Here is a 17,445-nt window from a genome sequence, read left to right as displayed (position 1 = left end):
GAAAAGCTTGTATAAGATAACATGTCACAAGGGAATGAGCCAGCTGGAGCGCCCCCCCCGCTCACCATTTGTTCAGAAGTTAGAAAGTAGGAGTGAAATAGCAGATGTAAATCGCTGTCCATCTTTGTCCCGGGAGTAGCTGGTTTTGGTTACCAGTGCAGCACGAGGAACTTCACTGCTAGAGCTTCTGGTGATAACAAGCTCAGAAACTTAACCTGTCAAAAGCCCCATCTTGGTTGTTGTGAGGTGCTGTGGAGTCAACTACTATTCATAACCACTGTTCGTGCAGCTTACCGAAATGCTGATCCTGTGCCATCCCCATTGTTGCAGTCACTGTGTCCTTCTCACTGAGGACCTTCCTCTGGTTCCTGATAACATGCCCCAAAGCTACGAGATGATGTTTCATTAGCCTCACCTCCGAGGAGCACTTCTTCCAAGATGGATTTGGTTGGTGTTTTGACAGTCCATGGTATCTTCTTATGAGAAGGTATTAAAAAGAGACTATGAATAGGCCAAGGTAGAATTATCCAGGTGAACAGAAAGTGCCTTGGGGAGGGGAGAAATGTTGAGGCCATAACAAACACCATGGGAGACAGCTGTGAGGAAAGAGCTTTCCAGAAAATGAAGGCAAACTGGGCCTGGGTAAGGTGGAGTGGAGTGGCCAGGACAGTTGTGAAGAAAAGGCTGCAGGTGCAGTATGGACGGACCATGCAGGACTTCTCATAAGATGCCTGCATCTTCAGCCGTTTAAGTCCATCAGCAGCTCAGTGGGAGAAAGATGTGCAGTCTCTTGTGATTTTCAGCCTTTGAAACCGCATGAAGGATTGCTGTGGGTCAAAACACTTCACCATGGTGAGTGAAGACTTGTGAAACAGGATTATGACGTCATCACATTTCTGTTTAAACAGTGACATCTTCCCTTGTGGTCTGGTATACAACTCGTCTCTGTTTGCCTGAAATAGGTGGAAAAAATGTAGTGGTTAATCGCCTCCATGTACAATTTCTTCCCTTGCCAAGAGGCCAGAAGAACTAACTTATGGTGCCCAGCTCTCATTACTGAACACTTTGATAAATATTCCATAGAATTATTTTGATCAAAAGAGGAGAAAAATGCATACTAGAATTTCAGATTTTTAATGGATATCCACATTACTAGATCATGAAGGCTGAATGAATTCTTGAAACTATTGCCCTTATAACCTTTAAGCCTTAAACCAGTGAAACGAAACAGTTGTGATGTACTCTCGAATTGGAACTGACTCACAGCGTAACCTCCAATGAGTTTTCAAAGGCTATAAATCTCAAGGGAAGAGTTGCCCATCTTTGTCCTGCAGAACACCTGCTGGCTTTGAATCCCCTGCCTTTAGATTGGTAGTACAACTGATTAAGGCCACCAGAGCTACCTCAGGATCTCTCTGTAAAGGATCAAATTGTCAGAAGTGCCTTGACAGAACTGGGGCATGAAAGTTTGTTAATGGAAGAGGAAGGACTTGTGGTGAGAATGGTCACCCAATTCAGGGAACGGAACAGGTACCACTGAATGGTACATATAGAAAGCAGAATTGCTGTGTGTTTTTACTGTATATATTCTCTATGAGAAAAAAAAATTATAAAAATTACAACGATGGGGGGAAAACAAAGTTCTGCAAAAAGCAAAATGCCTGACATACAAATTATTTTTTTAAATATTACTTGTGATATGACCATGTAAGTAATTATTTTAATCACAATAAAATGGAGTTGATAAAGGAAATAATCCATGGAGTATTCTATATGTGGTGCATGAGCTATAAAACTGAACTGATGTTCATTTTAAATATATGGTATCATTCTAATATTTAATGCATAATCTTTTGTACTTTATCTTAAGGAACAGAATAAATGATACTTGAAAAAAATTACTTTAAAAGGAAGTTGCTTGGTCACTTAAATTTTCAACCCACCTAATTTCTAGAGGATGAAATTGACATCTAAGTTTTTATTTCTGTGTGTTTTTAATTAGTGCTTTATTGAGATAAAAGTTATGTGCTATGAAATAAAGTTTTTTTAAGAAGTGTACAATTCTGTGGTTTTGAGAATATTTTCAGAGTTGTGGAGCTATCACCACTCTAATTTCAGAAGTTGTCTTCAGGGAGAAATCCCTTTCCCATTTCTGCCCCTTCTCTTACCTGCCACTCTGCTTTTCTGTCTCTCTGAATTGTCTTCTTGGGCCCTGTGGTGACTGCACTGGCATACTGTTTTCAGGGTTCATTTCATGCTACAGCATGCATTTGCATGTTTCCTTTTCAGGATTGAATAGTGTTCTGTTGGATGGGTGTACCACACATTGTCTAGCATTTACCCATCAGTTGTTGTTGATAGATATTTGGGGTAGTTTCCTTTTTTTGGGGGTTGTGATTTTGAATGGAGTATCATACAGGGGGTCTGGAGGGGCATGGATTTCAGCCTTTATCTTTAATAAAGGCTTCACTCCTTTTTATTTGGTAACACTTTGTGTTCAATAAGCAATCTCTTGAAGACTTTATTGTGGCAGTTAAGGTTTAGTCACAGGTGTTAATGTTGATGGGAGTAAGAGCTATGCTGTTAAAAACATGAGACTCCTTGGCCCCTGAAAGCAATGTCTGTAGTTATTGGAGTCAGTTCCTGCCTAGTTCTGGCACTCAGAGTCCATTTTAGAAGTGAGTTCATTGAAGTTCTTGGTTCCTCTGTTTTGCATGAATCCCTTCTTGTCTACGGGAAATAGGATGCGTCTGATTGCCTTTTGCTAAGGTGGTGGCTTTCATTGTGATTGGTGATAGCAGAAAGTAAAAAGGCAGAGTGGCCTGAGTATTGCAGAGTTCAGAATGTGTACGGGTTGGTCACAAATATCCTAAGAACTGGCTCATGACACACACTGTGGCATGTAACTTCAGGCACAATAAATATTAAGTCAGTGGTTAAGCTAGAACATTTGCAAACCAAAGAAGAACATTTAGACTGGAAACATGATACACCTTCTGGTTTATCACCGAGGATAGGGAGGGTAAAATAGTGTTAAATAAAGTCCAAACAGATATGAGAACAATGTTTAAATGGTAAATTAGCACAGATCACTCGGTTTTCGTTCCTCTAGTTCAGGCTGCAGGCTTTTGAAGCTTAGTTTGAAATCTCAAGGTGCATGTTTGCTTGTTTACATTGGTCTTTGTCTCTCTCATTGCCATTGAGCTGAAACCAACTCACAGTTGATGCTCTAGCAGATTTCCAAGGCCCTAAGTCATCCAGGAGAGCGCCCTGTTTTTCCAACGAGGAGTGGCTGGTGAGGAGTGGCTGGTGAGCCACCAGAGTGATGTGGCCTTCGGATTAGCAGCTGCCTCTCATGGACGACTCAGCCAGAGCTCTCTGCTTTGCTACTAGTTCCTTTTAATGCTGGTGTCAAGAGCATTACCCAAGATGTCATTTAACAAGTTTAGCAAGTTTAGAATGACTGTAAAATTAGTCCACCAATTGTGCAAGCAGTTACGGGACGCTGTACTGTTGAATAATGTGTCAGGAAGCAGGTTACTTTTGGCCAATAGACTATTGGGGGAAAAATTGGTGGTTTCCCAGTAGATAATGGTCAGTTCTACAGTAATGGGTGTAGTTTGACCGCTGTACTTAATAGAGTACATTGATGGCATTTCATTGCAATTAGTATTTTAAAATAATCACGGGATTCTCACTGTGTATCTGACACATTATTAAGCGTTTGCCCATGTTCCCTTGTTGAATCCTCACAATATCCTATAGAGTAACTTCTGAGTCTGACATAAGGAGGAGCCTTGGTGATACAATGGTTAAGCTCTGGGTTGCTGATGGAAAGGTGGTTGGTTCGGACCCACCAGCCACTGTGGGAGAAAAGATGTGGCATGCTGTGTCTGTAAAACCCACAGCCCAGGCAAATCCGTAGACTTGTTCTGCAGGACTGTTGTACATTGGATCGACTTGACTGCAGTGGTTGATTTTGGAATTTGATAGTCATGTGACCTGTGGGTGAAGCATCCCTGGGAGTTTCTAGAGATCTTTAGATAGTCTGCACAGATGAGGACAGCCCAGTCTGGTCACGGGAGCCGAATTCTGCTCCATAGCCTACCATTGATTCATTTGGTAGTTTGGAGTTAAGTCATTGGCATGTGTGGCTCTTTCCTTAAAAACAAGGCTAGTGGTATTAGCTGGACGGCCTTCTGCAGGTAAATCTCAGAGGCCAACAGAGCTCCTCTAGATCTTGGTGTAGTGTGGGGTAAGTGTTGTTGTTGCTGATTGCCATTGAATTGAGCACTACTCATAACAACCCAATGAACAAAAGACCTGAAGCCTTTCTCTGTCATAATTTCTCAAAGTTCATAGAGTTTCCAGAGGCATGTTGTTTAGGAAGCAGATGCCACTCCTGCTTCCAAGGGGTGAGTGTAGTGACTAACATACTCTACAAAGCCTCATCCTGATGATGCTTGACTTACTTAGCTTTTTAGTGATTATTGTTGTTGTGTACCGTAGAGTCAGAATCGACCCATAGCTGACCCTCTGGCGGCTTTTCAGAGACAGTTAATCACTCAGATGCCTATCCTCCCACCGAGCACCTGGTGGATTTGAACAGCGTGCCTTTGAGATTGCAGTGCAGCTTCTTGCCACTAGGCCACCAGAGCTCTCCAGTGAGCTCCCTAGTGTTTACGAGAATTCGTTTTCTATGAAGATGTGTGGCGTCTGGGGTGGGTATTGTTGGCTTTTCTTTCTTGTTTTTGCCTTTTTACATGACAATTCAGTTGTTTATTTTCATTTTTCCTTCTTTCAGTGGTATGTGTGCAACAGGGAGAAATTATGTGAATCGCTCCAGGCCGTCTTTGTTCAGAGCTACCTTGATCATGGAACACAGATCTTCTTAAACAACAGCATTGAGAAGTCGGGCTGGCTCTTTATCCAGTTATACCATTCTTTCGTGTCATCCGTTTTTAGCCTGTTTATGTCTAGAACATCTATCAATGGGTAAGTTCACTTTGGATATTTTTTCTTTAGCCTTAGATTTAAAAAAAGAAAAAAGAGAAAAGTTATTTTGCTCAGAATGTTCACCACTTCAACAGTAGTTGAATCCCAAGCTGCTGGGAGCAGCCAATGCACCAGCCTTTGCATTTATACTTCTAAAATTCACAGGAAATTGTTAAACAACTTCATTAGTCTGTATTTTCCTGACACTAGTCACTTAGGACGATGCTTCTAAGACTTTGAGGTGATTAGGAATCACCTGGAATGTTGTTAAAATGCAGATTATCTATGAAGGCTGGAGGGCCTCCAAGTCTTCATATCTAACCCACTGGTCCATGATCCCAGTGGATCCAACTGCTTACCTGGTCTGAAGAGTCCGGTCTCCTTCCCTATAAGCTCAGTTCCCACAAGGAACTTGGTTATTTTGCTGGGGGTGGGAAGAGGGAGGTGGGATATAATCAACCAGTTTAGCAGTGAGTGATGGCTTCTTTGATGTGAAGGATCCTGCATGCGTTCTTACATACTGTCTAGATTCATCAGAGTTTTCAAAATTTATTGTAGAATTTTCTATCCCTATAGTGGTTCCCTTGCATTAATTTCATAGAAAAGCTTTCTGTCCTTCCTTGGCTAAAATGACCCCCCGCCCCCCCAAGAATAAAAAAAAAAACCAAACAGAGCTAAGAGTAGTCCCCAGGGCCTAGGAACCTTGGTAAAGCCCTGGTCAGGCCTATTTCCTACTATTTCTCTCTTTTTTCCCATTGAGGTTTGGAGCCAGCATCTCCTGAATGTCTGGATTTCCAGGATATCATCTGGTCCTTAAATATGTTTTCAGGAACCATGAGCCATTCCTTGAAATTTCGTACTTACTTTTCTTCATTGTTTATATGAAATTGCCTTAAATTCTCCTCATCAAACAGTTGTTTTTGGTATTGGTAGTTGTGCTTATACAACTTAGTGTGAAATTTTGTTCCTAAAATGAGCTGCAAACAATTTCTGTTCCGTACTACTTATTCTTTCTTTGGAAAGCAGACAAATTGTCAAGGCAATTATTTTTATCCTTTTTGATGTCCTGTTCCTGTTGGAAGAAGATCCAGAGGCAGAGTGCATTCATTCATTTTGTCTTGTGCTGCTAACTGAAAGATCAGCAGTTCAAATCCACAGTGACCCTGAGGGAGAAAGATGAGCAGTGATTTCCATAACGAAATGCAGCCTTAGAAATCTGATGGAGACTTGGGCCAAAATCTACTTAAAGGCAGCGGGCTTGGTTTGGGTACCTGTTAGAGATGGATGTCCCTGGATGTTGCCAGAGTGCTAACTAAAAAGTCAGCCGTTTGAAGCCACCCAGAGGCATTGTGGAAGAAAGAGCTGGTGATCTACTTTAAAAAAAATCAGCTGTTGAAAATCATAAGGAGCACAGTTCTACACATGAGGTCACTTTGAGAGAACTGACTCCATAATAGCTGGTTCTGGTACTTGTTAGGTACTTTTGAGTTGAGTATAACTCATAGCAGCCCTGTAACCAGCAGATCTGAACCCTGTCCTGTCCTGTGTCATCCTCATCACCTCTGACACACTTGAGCCCTTTGCTGCAGTCACCGTGTCAATCTATCTCCTCTCTTTTGTTGCCCTGTATATGCATGATGTCCTTCTCTAGCAACATGCCCAAAGTATGTGAGTTGAAGCTTTGTCAAAGATTTTCGCCTCCAAGGAGCACTCTGGTTGTTCTTTCTCTAAGATGTATTTGTTCTTTTGGCAGTCCAAGGACTATTCAGCACTCTTCTCCAACATTATAGCTAAAAGGCGTCAATTTTTCTTTTGTCATCTGTATTCACTGTCCAGCTCTCAGATGCATGGAAAGTGACTGAAAAGACCATGGCCTGAATCAGGCACACCTTAGTCTTCAAATTGATATTGCTTCTCAATAAATTGGAGCAGTCCCTGACTACATACTTTCTCAGTTGGTTGTTTTGGTTTTTTTTTTTAGCATAAGAGGTAATCTATATTGAAGGCTGTCATCTTTGATTTTCTGCAGCAGGTACTTCAAGTCCTTCTCACTTTTAGCAAGCAAGGTTGTTTCATCTGCATGATGTAGGTTACAATCCTGATGCCACTCTTTTCTTCAGAGTTAAACTTCTTGAATGATTTGCTCTGCCTACAGATGATATATGGAAGACCTATTGGAAAGAGATGAAAGATAGGAATCTTCTCTTTAGGAAGTGCCTAGCTTCAGTATTTTCTATAAAAATTTGTGATTTAGTCTCTGAACCAGTTTTCTCCACTTCTTCGTTTTCTCTCCCTTATTGCCGTCTCCCGTATCTCTTTTTTCTTCTTCGCTTCTCATTGCTGCCTCTCCTGTCTCATTCTCATTCAGATTTCCCTCTAGTAGGAACCACCTCATAAGTGACCCTCCTTTTGGTTTCTGAGGCTGTAAATTACATGGGAGGATAATGCTTGTCTTTCTCCCTTGTGGCAGCTGTTGGATTTGCACCACCAGAGAGGCAAGGCTTTTCAGTTATTAGCACAGCTCCCTACAGATGAGGTCACACAGTCCTTTAAAATTTCATGCTCTTAAACTTTGTGTTTCACTCAGAGAGAGGCAGTATTGTTGCTTTCTGTCTTCTCTTACTGAGAACTCTTGGGTTTTTTACCTAAGCCCTAAACAAATGCATGAATAAACCCAAAACCCACTGCCCTGAATCCTAGCCACCCCTCCTCACCCAGCCCACCTCTTAGCCTGTATTCTAGTCTCAGTTATAGACCGGGTTTTGAACACATAACCATCCATGGCAATGGTAGAATATTACCATGAGTGATTAAAAAAATAACCTTTTTGAATGACCTTAAGATATTCTGTGTTGGAACTGGGAAGACCAGCTAAAGAGAGACTTGATAGATGTTTTCAGAGTTTATTTTACAAAGAAGAAAGGCATGTTCTCGCTATATGCTGCCTTCTGCAGATTAAATCTGGAGAGAAATTAGAGTGTAGCCAATTTTGGGCAGTTGTACGCCACTAAAAGACATTAGGACCTCACTACCTTTGATGGTTGAGCCCTGGTGCCAACCTTGAGGTATGCGGTTCAAATCCACCAGCTGCTCTGCAGGAGAAAGATGGGCAGTCTCCTCCCATGCGAATAACTGCCTCTGAAAACCTGCCGGAGGGTCATCTGTGGGTCAGTTCTCACCATACACAACCACCACCACCTTAGAGGGTTAAAGACAGTGTCATACTTTTCCATTGTATATATTTACCGGAAACCTTGTACTGAACTAGGTCAGTGTCTTGGTATGTTGGGCGGGACAATTTTTTTATTATGTGGGACTGCCCCACACTTTGCAGGAAGTTGAAGTTCTTTTGGCCTTGGGGCCTAAATGCCTGGAGCAACTCTAGTCTTTGCGACTACCCTAGTCTTTGTGACCACCCAGAACTCTTACAGCCACTGCAGCGACCTTTGAAAGTGCAAAACTGAACCTGGCTGAGATCCCCTGGGTACGACAGATTTTGATTTGAGCTTAATGTTTTCTTGAGGAGCCTCTTTTGCTTGTCTTGCATTTTTTGAATATAGGACATCTCTTCTCTGTGATACCTTTAAATGTTGACCTAACTAGATAATGTCACAAACTCTGATTTCTTTTGACCTTTTAGAATGTTAGGATTACAAAGTCCAGGTCCCTCACATCCTAAGAGGTGAGTTAGGAGGCGTGTTATTTCCTAGCTGAGAAGTGTAAGCAAAGTGACAATTGTGTAGCTTCCCCTGGGTTTTTGGGCAAGCCGACAGCTGCATTTGAGCCCTTGTACATTACATCCCGTAAGCGTGCTCCCTCTGACCTCATCCTCCTCTTATTCCTGCTCCTGTGTAGACTTCAAAGCTATTTCAGGAACGTGCCCTTTCCCCTCAAATTTATTTCTTTTGGATGGTTTTCCTGTAGATGATGCAGACAATTGAGGCTAAAACTAATTTTTTCTTTTATGAGCTGTGGATTTCTCTGGCAAGCAGTGCATCATGTTTTTCAGCTGGTGGATTCTTCTTTCCTCCTCCCTCAATTTTAGCATTTCTGGAGATGGGAATTGACTATAAATATATTACTAGGTTGTTAAACAACTCTTGAATTGCCTTAGTAGGAAGAGGAGAGAGGGAGAGTGTAATGCAGGAATCTGAACATCCCCACCCACAATCTGATCTTACCAGTAATACCAGGCTGCCTGTAACTAGTCACTGTCCACTGACACATTGCACCTTAATGGTCCTTTCCAGAAAACAGCAGTACAGGACACATTTCCTGCCTCCTTCCTGGAACCGTGGTTTTGCAAACTACCATCCCAGGGGTAAGGAGACAGAGCCTCAGAGAAAGGCCTAGCAATGGGCTGGTGGGGCTTTGGGCCTCCTGCCTCCTTTTTAGTTACCAACTCTCCTTTTGGCGTTTTGTGTGTGGAAAGGCTCTGCTTTCTAAAAGGAGTCTGAGACTCTGCTTTCCACGAACTAGGATTTGAGAGCTAGAAAACACTGAATTCTGCATAGAAATGCCAAGTCCCTTCCTAAGATGATGTTTCACTGAGACATTGAGTAGTAGTAGAGCTTTACTGAGGGTTGCTTTGATCTGCATTATGACTTCCTCGTTCTCTTCTTTTCAAAGGCATTGATACGGTTTTAGTAGTTTTTTTAAAGAACATTGGCATTAATACTGTAATGGACGGGCTGTGACAGATTATACAAGTATGAATCTACTTCTTGAATGCAAATTAACTGATACTACAAGGACTACTTTTTGCCTCTTTTCTCTAGTTTTTGCTACAAATTGAACATTCTGGAGCCATTTTTTTCTCATCCATTGTTCAGTTTCAAATTCCAAATGGGGTTCCCCCTCCATTTAACCTCTCTACCTAGCGCTAGGTAAAGTGTTGTGGTCTGCTTCTGTTAACCAGTCTACCATCCTTTTTCCATTAATGTACATAATTTCTACTACTCTTGCCACCTTCCCTTTCTACTTTGACTTAAATTCTTCCCTCTTCACATTTATCTTTTAATTTCTTAGACATTCTGTGTTGTTTTCCCTATTCTATTCCTTGTATTCTTTCCATCTTTTATTATTCTCGTTCCACCCCCCCACCCCCCTTGAGCTGCTAGATTAGATCTGAAAGTTTCTCACTTGCTAATGATTTTCTTTGAAGTGTTTGACAGTATCCCTAATTTTGCATTTTAATTAAATTAAAATTGTATCCGTTCAGAAGACTGTTGGCACTGGGTCACTGGGGTGTGTTTATGTGTCTTTGTTTGGTTTGATTTATATAGTTTCTTCCATTTTGTCTTTTCCTAGGTTGCTAGGAAGAGGATCAATGTTTGTGTTTTCACCAGATCAGTTTCAGAGGCTGCTTAAAATTAACCCAGACTGGAAAACCCATAGACTCCTTGATTTAGGTGCTGGCGATGGAGAAGTCACCAAAGTCATGAGCCCTCATTTTGAGGAAATTTATGCCACTGAGCTGTCTGAAACCATGATATGGCAGCTTCAGAAGAAGAAATACAGGTAGGCTTTTCAGACATGGTTTTGGGTACATTTTGGGGGATTTAGATTTATTTCTTCTTGAAGCGATATTATTTATAAAGTATATTAATCACTTTTATGATTAAGAAAGACACTGAGTTGAAATCGACTTGACAGCCGTGCATTTGGGGTTTTGGTGTTTCTCTAGGTTACAGTTGGTGGGAATTTAGAAAGAATCTTTCCTTGACAGTATTTGTATGGAGTAGAGCTGTTTGCACTATCAGGAGGGAAAGGACTGGTGAGAAGGAACTTGGAAAAAAGGGGATCACTCAGAGGAACTTGGTCCCTGATCATAATCGGTCATTCTGTGATCTTGGTCTTTAGATCCTATAGTGCTTGAGAAGGGAGTGCTGGTGTACCAGTGATATGGAGTTGCTCTGCCAACCCACAGACTCACCGTTCGAATCCACCAGATGTTCTGTGGGAGAAAGGGGCTTTCTTTTCCCATGCAGTTTACTGCCTCTGAAAAGCTGCTGGAGGGTTAGCTATGAGTTGATTCCAACTCAGTGATGCACACCAACAACAGCAGTGCGCAAGAGTCTGAGGAAGGAAACCTCTTCTTCGTTTGGTATGGATTGTGTTGAATGGGAGAAGGAGCTGCTGTGTGTAGAATGGGGAGGTGGAGTAAACCAAACTGCAGCCTCAAACAAGAGACTCAGAGGTCTCCTCCACCCACAGCAGTTGCAGTTGGTGAGCAGGCATCTTGAGTTGGTAGCTTTTCCAATGTTGAGATAAGTGAATTGACTGAGGCACAGAAACCAGAGAAACTTCTTGAGCGCTGCAAGTATTGGCCTGTGTGTAAAAACAGGGACGAGTGCGCTTACCATCACATGTCACCTTGCAAAGCGTTTCCCAATTATAAATTTGCTGGAAAATGTTTGTTCATCCAAATTGTAAATACGATGCAGAATATACTAAGCTCGATTGTGCCTTCACACATATGAGTAGAGGATTCCTAGTACTTCCTCCAAAACCAGTTACGCCAGCAGCATTGCCTTCTAATACTCAGCTCTGCTGTTACTTCCCAGCTTGTAAGAAAATGGAGTGTCCCTTCTATCATCCAAAGCACTACAGGGTTCATACTCAGTGTACAAGACCTGACTGTGCATTTTACCATCCCACCATTACTGTCACACCACGACATGCCCTGAAATGGATTCGACCTCACACCAGTGAATGATACCCAGTACTACCCGGGAGAAGATTATGAATTTTGAAATTTGCCATCTACTGATGAAAAGACATTGTACAGAACCTGTCAAATTTTTGAAGTTTGGAATATATTGCTTTTATAATATGGGGGGGGGGGAATGGGTTGAGGAATCTGCCTCCTCCTCCTCTGCCTGGAAGCTGGAACTAGCCTTAGACAAGAGAAAGAAATTCGCATTCACTCACTTTTCTGTCTGCTGTTTCTAGACTTACACTTTGAAGCAGAGCTGGGTTAAGCCTTGGCAAAACATTTTTAGCCTGGAGAAGAAAAGATTTAGAGGGAGGTGAGTGAAAGGAAAGAGAAATATAAACAGATAAATGGAGGGAATGTCTATGGAGTGAATAAGTAGAAGTAGTCTCTGGTATAATCACAGTTGGATCCTTGAAGCTAAGTTATGCTAAGAGAGCTTGAGCCATCCAGCTGCTCAGCACTGTTAGTATGTTAGGGATTAGTTAGTATCTTGAGGATTAGTACTTTAGGGATTAGTTAGCACATTAGTAGCTATTAGGGACATTAAAGGAGGCTTCCTTCCACTGGCATGAAGTTGAACTGAAGGATCCGTAAGGTCCCTTTTTAGCTGTACTACTCTTCTCAGGTTAGAGCCTAGTGAGTCTGTGCGGTGATAATTTAAATTTAATAATTGATTAGAAATTAATTCACCATGTCAGAACTTGAAGTACCTTGACTTTCAAGTCAAGTTCTTACTCTTGACTCTTTTGAAATCTGAAGATAATTTGAAGAGAATCTGAAGAGGAAAGTATTGTAAGATAGATATGGAGGGTATATGCCAAAATTCTTTTAAAACTTGATCCAGACAGGAAGTTTATACTGGTGATGCGTCCTCCACTGATATGAGGTAGAAGATTATTCACAAAAGTGGCAAAGTTTGTAGCTGTTGGTTTGAGATTTCTGTGAGGAAGGATCTTGGAGGAAGAAGTCTTAGTGATGTGACAGTTCATCACCTGACAGCCTGCTGAAAGATGACGGCTTATCAAACCCTGTGGAGACAGTCCTGCTGTGTCACATGGGGACGAGATAAGATGAAAAAGATTCAACAGCATGCTTTTTTATCTTTCTTATTGATTATTATTATTTATAAGTATCTTTATTGTTGAGGTTCAGGGTTGGCAGCCAGGCAGATTTTTAGCTTAATTCCTTATCTTTTTGCTTCATATTGAACTTACCTGTGTTTTGTTTCTTTTCACTATTTGGGTTCAAAAGAAACTGGTTTTTAACTAAAGGTATGGCATGAGTTGTGGACAAAACAAAATGACCAGACTGACTTTGTTGTATTGTAGTGATGTCTCTGTAAAATTTGTTTTTTAATTAAAAATAGTTTTTATTTTTAGAACCAATTATTTCCCTGATTAGTTGTGTTTTACTGAAGATTTAGGAAAATAATGATTGCTTTGTTATTTCTCTAAGAAAAAAGTTTATTTTAAATTCTCTTGGAAAGAAAATCATATTCATTGATTTTCTGGACACTTAACTTGCTTTATGATTAGAAACGCTGGATTTTTTTTTTTTTGTGGAGTTCATAGATACAGAACTAGGGTAAACTCTGACGTTTTGCATTTTACATGAACAATTCCACAAATAAAATGCCGATACAATAAAATTATTCTCTTGTCAAGAAAATAATTGGCATATTTACTTTCTTTAGGTTGCTTAATGTTAAAGTTAGTTACATTAATAATACTGTTGTTGTTCAGTGCCGTCAAGTCATAGACAACTCATAGCGACCCTATAAATGAAAGACCTGAACAGTTGTATAACTTTCTTTGTTTCTCCCAGATCATAGAGTTTCTGGATGCAAGCTCTTTCGGAAGTGCATGTCACTCCTCCTTCCAAGCTTGTTTTAATCGGGGAGCTCCACCAAACACTGTCCACCATGGGTAACCGTTATCACATTTAACACATCAGTTTCACAGTGTTCAGCATCACAGCAACTATGAGTTACCTCTGTACAGCAAATGGACAGACCAGTGCTATACCACTTAGAAGAATGTTTGACCAAAAACTAAAACTGTTAAAACCAGGCCTTAGGGCCACAGATTAGAATCACCTACCTTTGGCACGGTAGCATCACTTTCTGTCCACTAGGCCAGTAGAGCTCTCTCCATGTTGTTGCTGTTAAATGCCGTTGAGCCAGCAGAGAGGGACAATGCCCAGGACTCACCCCTCGGAGGCCTCCTGAGTTTCCAAAAATTAATTATACTAGAGAAAACCAGTGTGCTAGTGAGATGATGAATGGAATGAAATCCACACAGGTAGATTACATACTGATAGTAAAAAAGGAATTGTGTAGAATGGAAGTGACCATCTTCCATGAGATCAGAAGACCTAGATGGTGCTCGACTACTACCACTGAATGGACTCTGAGATAGATCACTGTAGGAGACCCTTGATAGAGGAGGGCAAAATGTGAAGCAAACAACAAAATAATGAAAAGGCCAGGCTTACTGGTCCAATAGAAACTTGTTAAATCCCTGAGGCTGTGAACCTTAGTCACAATTGAAACCTGCAACGAAACTCATCCACATGGCTCAACTTTGAGCCAAAGACAGGCCTGTGAGGGAATCAGGGAAGCACTCAGTTCTTAGAATAACCAACCATTTACAGTCAAAGGAACGACATTTGTCCAAGGATAAAGCCCAGAGTACAGGAAGGGGTAGGAGAGAAGGATCAGTGAAAATAAGACTCTCAAGAAGGAAATGAGAAGACACTAATTACGTTGTAGATATTGTAATTAATGTTATAAAACAAAATGTGTTTGACTGGTTGAGTGGAAAACCAATGGACTTTGTAAACTTTCATTCAAATCATAGTGTAGGAAAAAATGTTTATTTTGATACCAGAGAATAAAAATCTTTTATGTACTTTTCTAAGAACCTTATTCATTAACTATATAGGTCTGGAATCTTTTGTAAAACATAGTTGAGAATTCTGTTTTTCATTTTACTGTCCTTTTTTATCAACTTTAAAAAAATTCTTTAATGTTTTATTGTTGAGAATCTGCACAGCATAACACATACCAATTCCACAATTTGTCCATGTACAGTTCAGTGACCGTGGTTGCATTTTTCAAGTTGAGCAACCGTTCTCACTCGCTTTTGCTGAAACATGTCCCATCTGTTCACATAGATTCACTGCTTTTCTTGGTTTTCTGTCTTTCCTGTTGCTTTGTTGCCAGTTTGATGCTATAGATCTTAAAAGAACACAATGTCTAAGCCAAACATTCTTTACCAATAAAGCTAAACTAGAGTTTGGGTTTTCTTTATAGTTTAGTTTTAAGACTTCATGGGACATTTTTGGTTTAAGGTTTAAGTATCATCTCAGAGCAGTTGTTTCATCCTCCTTCTATGGTTTTAGAAAGTCTAGATTCAATGAGAAGGTCAAGTTCTGTTCTATACTTTTTCCATTTAGTTCACAGTTCTGTACAATTTTTCTCCACAGTTTAAAATCTTTTTATTGTTTCCTCCTCATTTTTGTCCCTATTTATGTAGGGCACAGAAGCAGGGGCTCCAGTACTTTCCCTTGACTAATGCTGAAGACAAGGGGATACTATAGGAGGAGTATTCCTCAGAACTACTGGCACCAGCCCTGGGCACTATCCCTTATTCATAGGGTTGTGGAAGGACACTTCCCAAGGTGGAGAGTAGGCTGGGACAAAGGCAAGGGGGATTAGACCAAGTAGGTGGATTGGGGTAACTCCCTGCAAGCACAGGCATCCAAGTTCCTTTCTGACCCTGGGCTGTACCCACTCACCTGGGGGGCTAATGCAGCAACTGGTTACAGTGAGGAGAGGTGTGGAGAGAAATCAGCCCAGCTGTGGGCGAAAGGAGAAGCCTTCTACACTATGTCCCCTTTACTCTCAGTTGCCAGCAAAAGAGTTCATCCATTCAGAGTTGGGAATGGACAGGTAGGCAGGAACCATCAGGCTGCTGCTGCCCCCAGTCTCTGTCCGACACAGGAGGAATCGAGGACGCGAACGGCTGAAATGCATCAACAAGGGTAAATGGAAGTGAAGGAGAGAAATTCCCACTTGTAACCTCCGCAGCCCAGGAGGAAGGCAGATATGCTTGTAAAGTGCTGTGGCCTCTGTCAGACAGGGCCCCAGGCAAGTGCCCTGGAACCAGCCCTTCCTGACCAGGGTGGTCCTGTCTTGCTTCTTGTCCAGCCACAAATCAAAGCCTGACCATCACTGTAGGATTGCCCTGCTCACAGCTGAAGGTTTCAGGCCAATAGAGTTTATTCAGGGTTGTAGCCCCAGCTAAGTTCCTAAAAGGAAACCACGCCTTGAGCCTGGAGTTTTCTTGTTGGGTAGGGACACTTGTGCTTGCCATCCTCCAGTCTCACAGTTCACAGAGGATCACAGGAAAAGCCACACGGATGCGGGAGGTCCCAGCTGCACGGTGCCCGAGGAGTCAGGTTATTGGGCACTTGCCTCAGTTTGGCCTGCTTTTGCCCTTTCTTGGTGACGGTATCTCCTTGTAAACTCATGAGCCAGATCCTCATCTTTGTCATAGAACATGAGCTGCATCGCGTCCAGACAAAAGGGGACGCAGTGTGACCTCGCTGCCACCTCAGGGCTCGCTTGGCTTTCATAATGCCGCTGAGGCAGAGAGCCATGGACCCTCAGCTTTGGACCCACTGGCACCCGTATCAGGGCCACCGGTGAATGACCATCCTCCTATTCTACAGAATTATGACCAAAATATTCACTAATGGTAGCTGGGCACCATCCAGTTTTTTGTTTTTTAAATGAGAAGATGATATAGATTAACTAACTATAGATTGTCTCTTGCTCTTAAGTTTACATGCTAGAAGTATTTATTCAAAGAATGATTGTTAGGGTCGCATATGCAGAGATTGACCAAAATGACGTCTTTGGAGAATTTCCAAGTTATAATTTTTTCTTGGCCAGTGATTCCCCAGTATAACCTTGAATAAGTCATGTCTTATTTGTGGGTTGTTTTGTGCTTTTTTTTTTAATAAGAGGAAGAGTCTTAACAACTTACAATTTGAATGGGCTAATTTTCTCTTCATCAGTGAAACGGAACTTATGCTTAAAAATCATAAAACAGAAGTAAAGATAAGGTTGGAATTCTGTGGGTGTAAACTTAATTTCTTAGCACTAACACCGTGATTTTTTGACCCTCATGTTGTCTTTCAAAATTACTGCTGTGGAAACTGCCCACCTTCAACTAATTCAGAGGTGGATTTAGTGAGACTATGTTAAGGAGCCCTGGTGGCACAGGACTTAAGGGATTTGGTGGTTGCTAACTAGAAGATTAGACAGTTCAAGGCCATCAGCTGGTCCCAAGTGAAAATGGTGAGTCACTCTGCCTCTGTAAAGATTGGCAGCCTTGGAAAGTATGGGTAGTGAGACCCTGTCATGAGAAGTCTCTCTGAATGGGAGTTGACTTCATGGCGGTGATCATCCTATATCAGGTGCTACTTTGGTGGCTTAATGGTAAGGAATGGCACTGCCAACTCAAGGGAACATGATTCAAATCCATCAGCTTCTCTGTGATGAAAGATGAGCAGTCTCCTTCCCCACAATGTACAGCCTCGCTAAACCTGCTGGAGGGTCAGCTATGAGTTGGTTAACTTGATGGTACATAATAACAGCGGAAACTTCCCTTGCACAAAAACCTAAGTGGTGGTTGTTTTTTTTTTGTTTTTGTTTTTTGGTTTTT

General features: G+C 41.5%; 1 protein-coding gene across 2 annotated transcripts in view; it reads left to right on the top strand.

Moving 5' to 3' along the window:
* The window catches only part of METTL9 (methyltransferase like 9), a 61,580-nt gene that overhangs the window by 16,785 nt on the left and 27,350 nt on the right, over positions 1-17,445 (top strand). For both annotated transcript variants that reach the window (XM_006892639.1, XM_006892638.1), the window contains exons 2-3: positions 4,805-4,995; positions 10,306-10,515. In XM_006892639.1, coding sequence (XP_006892701.1) covers positions 4,805-4,995; positions 10,306-10,515 — 401 coding nt within the window. The remainder of the gene's footprint in view (positions 1-4,804; positions 4,996-10,305; positions 10,516-17,445) is intronic.

This window comes from Elephantulus edwardii, unplaced genomic scaffold (assembly GCF_000299155.1).
Source record: "Elephantulus edwardii isolate Elephantulus edwardi_28Jun2011 unplaced genomic scaffold, EleEdw1.0 scaffold00117, whole genome shotgun sequence".
Lineage (NCBI taxonomy): Eukaryota > Metazoa > Chordata > Mammalia > Macroscelidea > Macroscelididae > Elephantulus > Elephantulus edwardii.
Note: the sequence above shows the minus strand (reverse complement) of the source record. Positions and strands in the feature narration are given on the sequence as shown.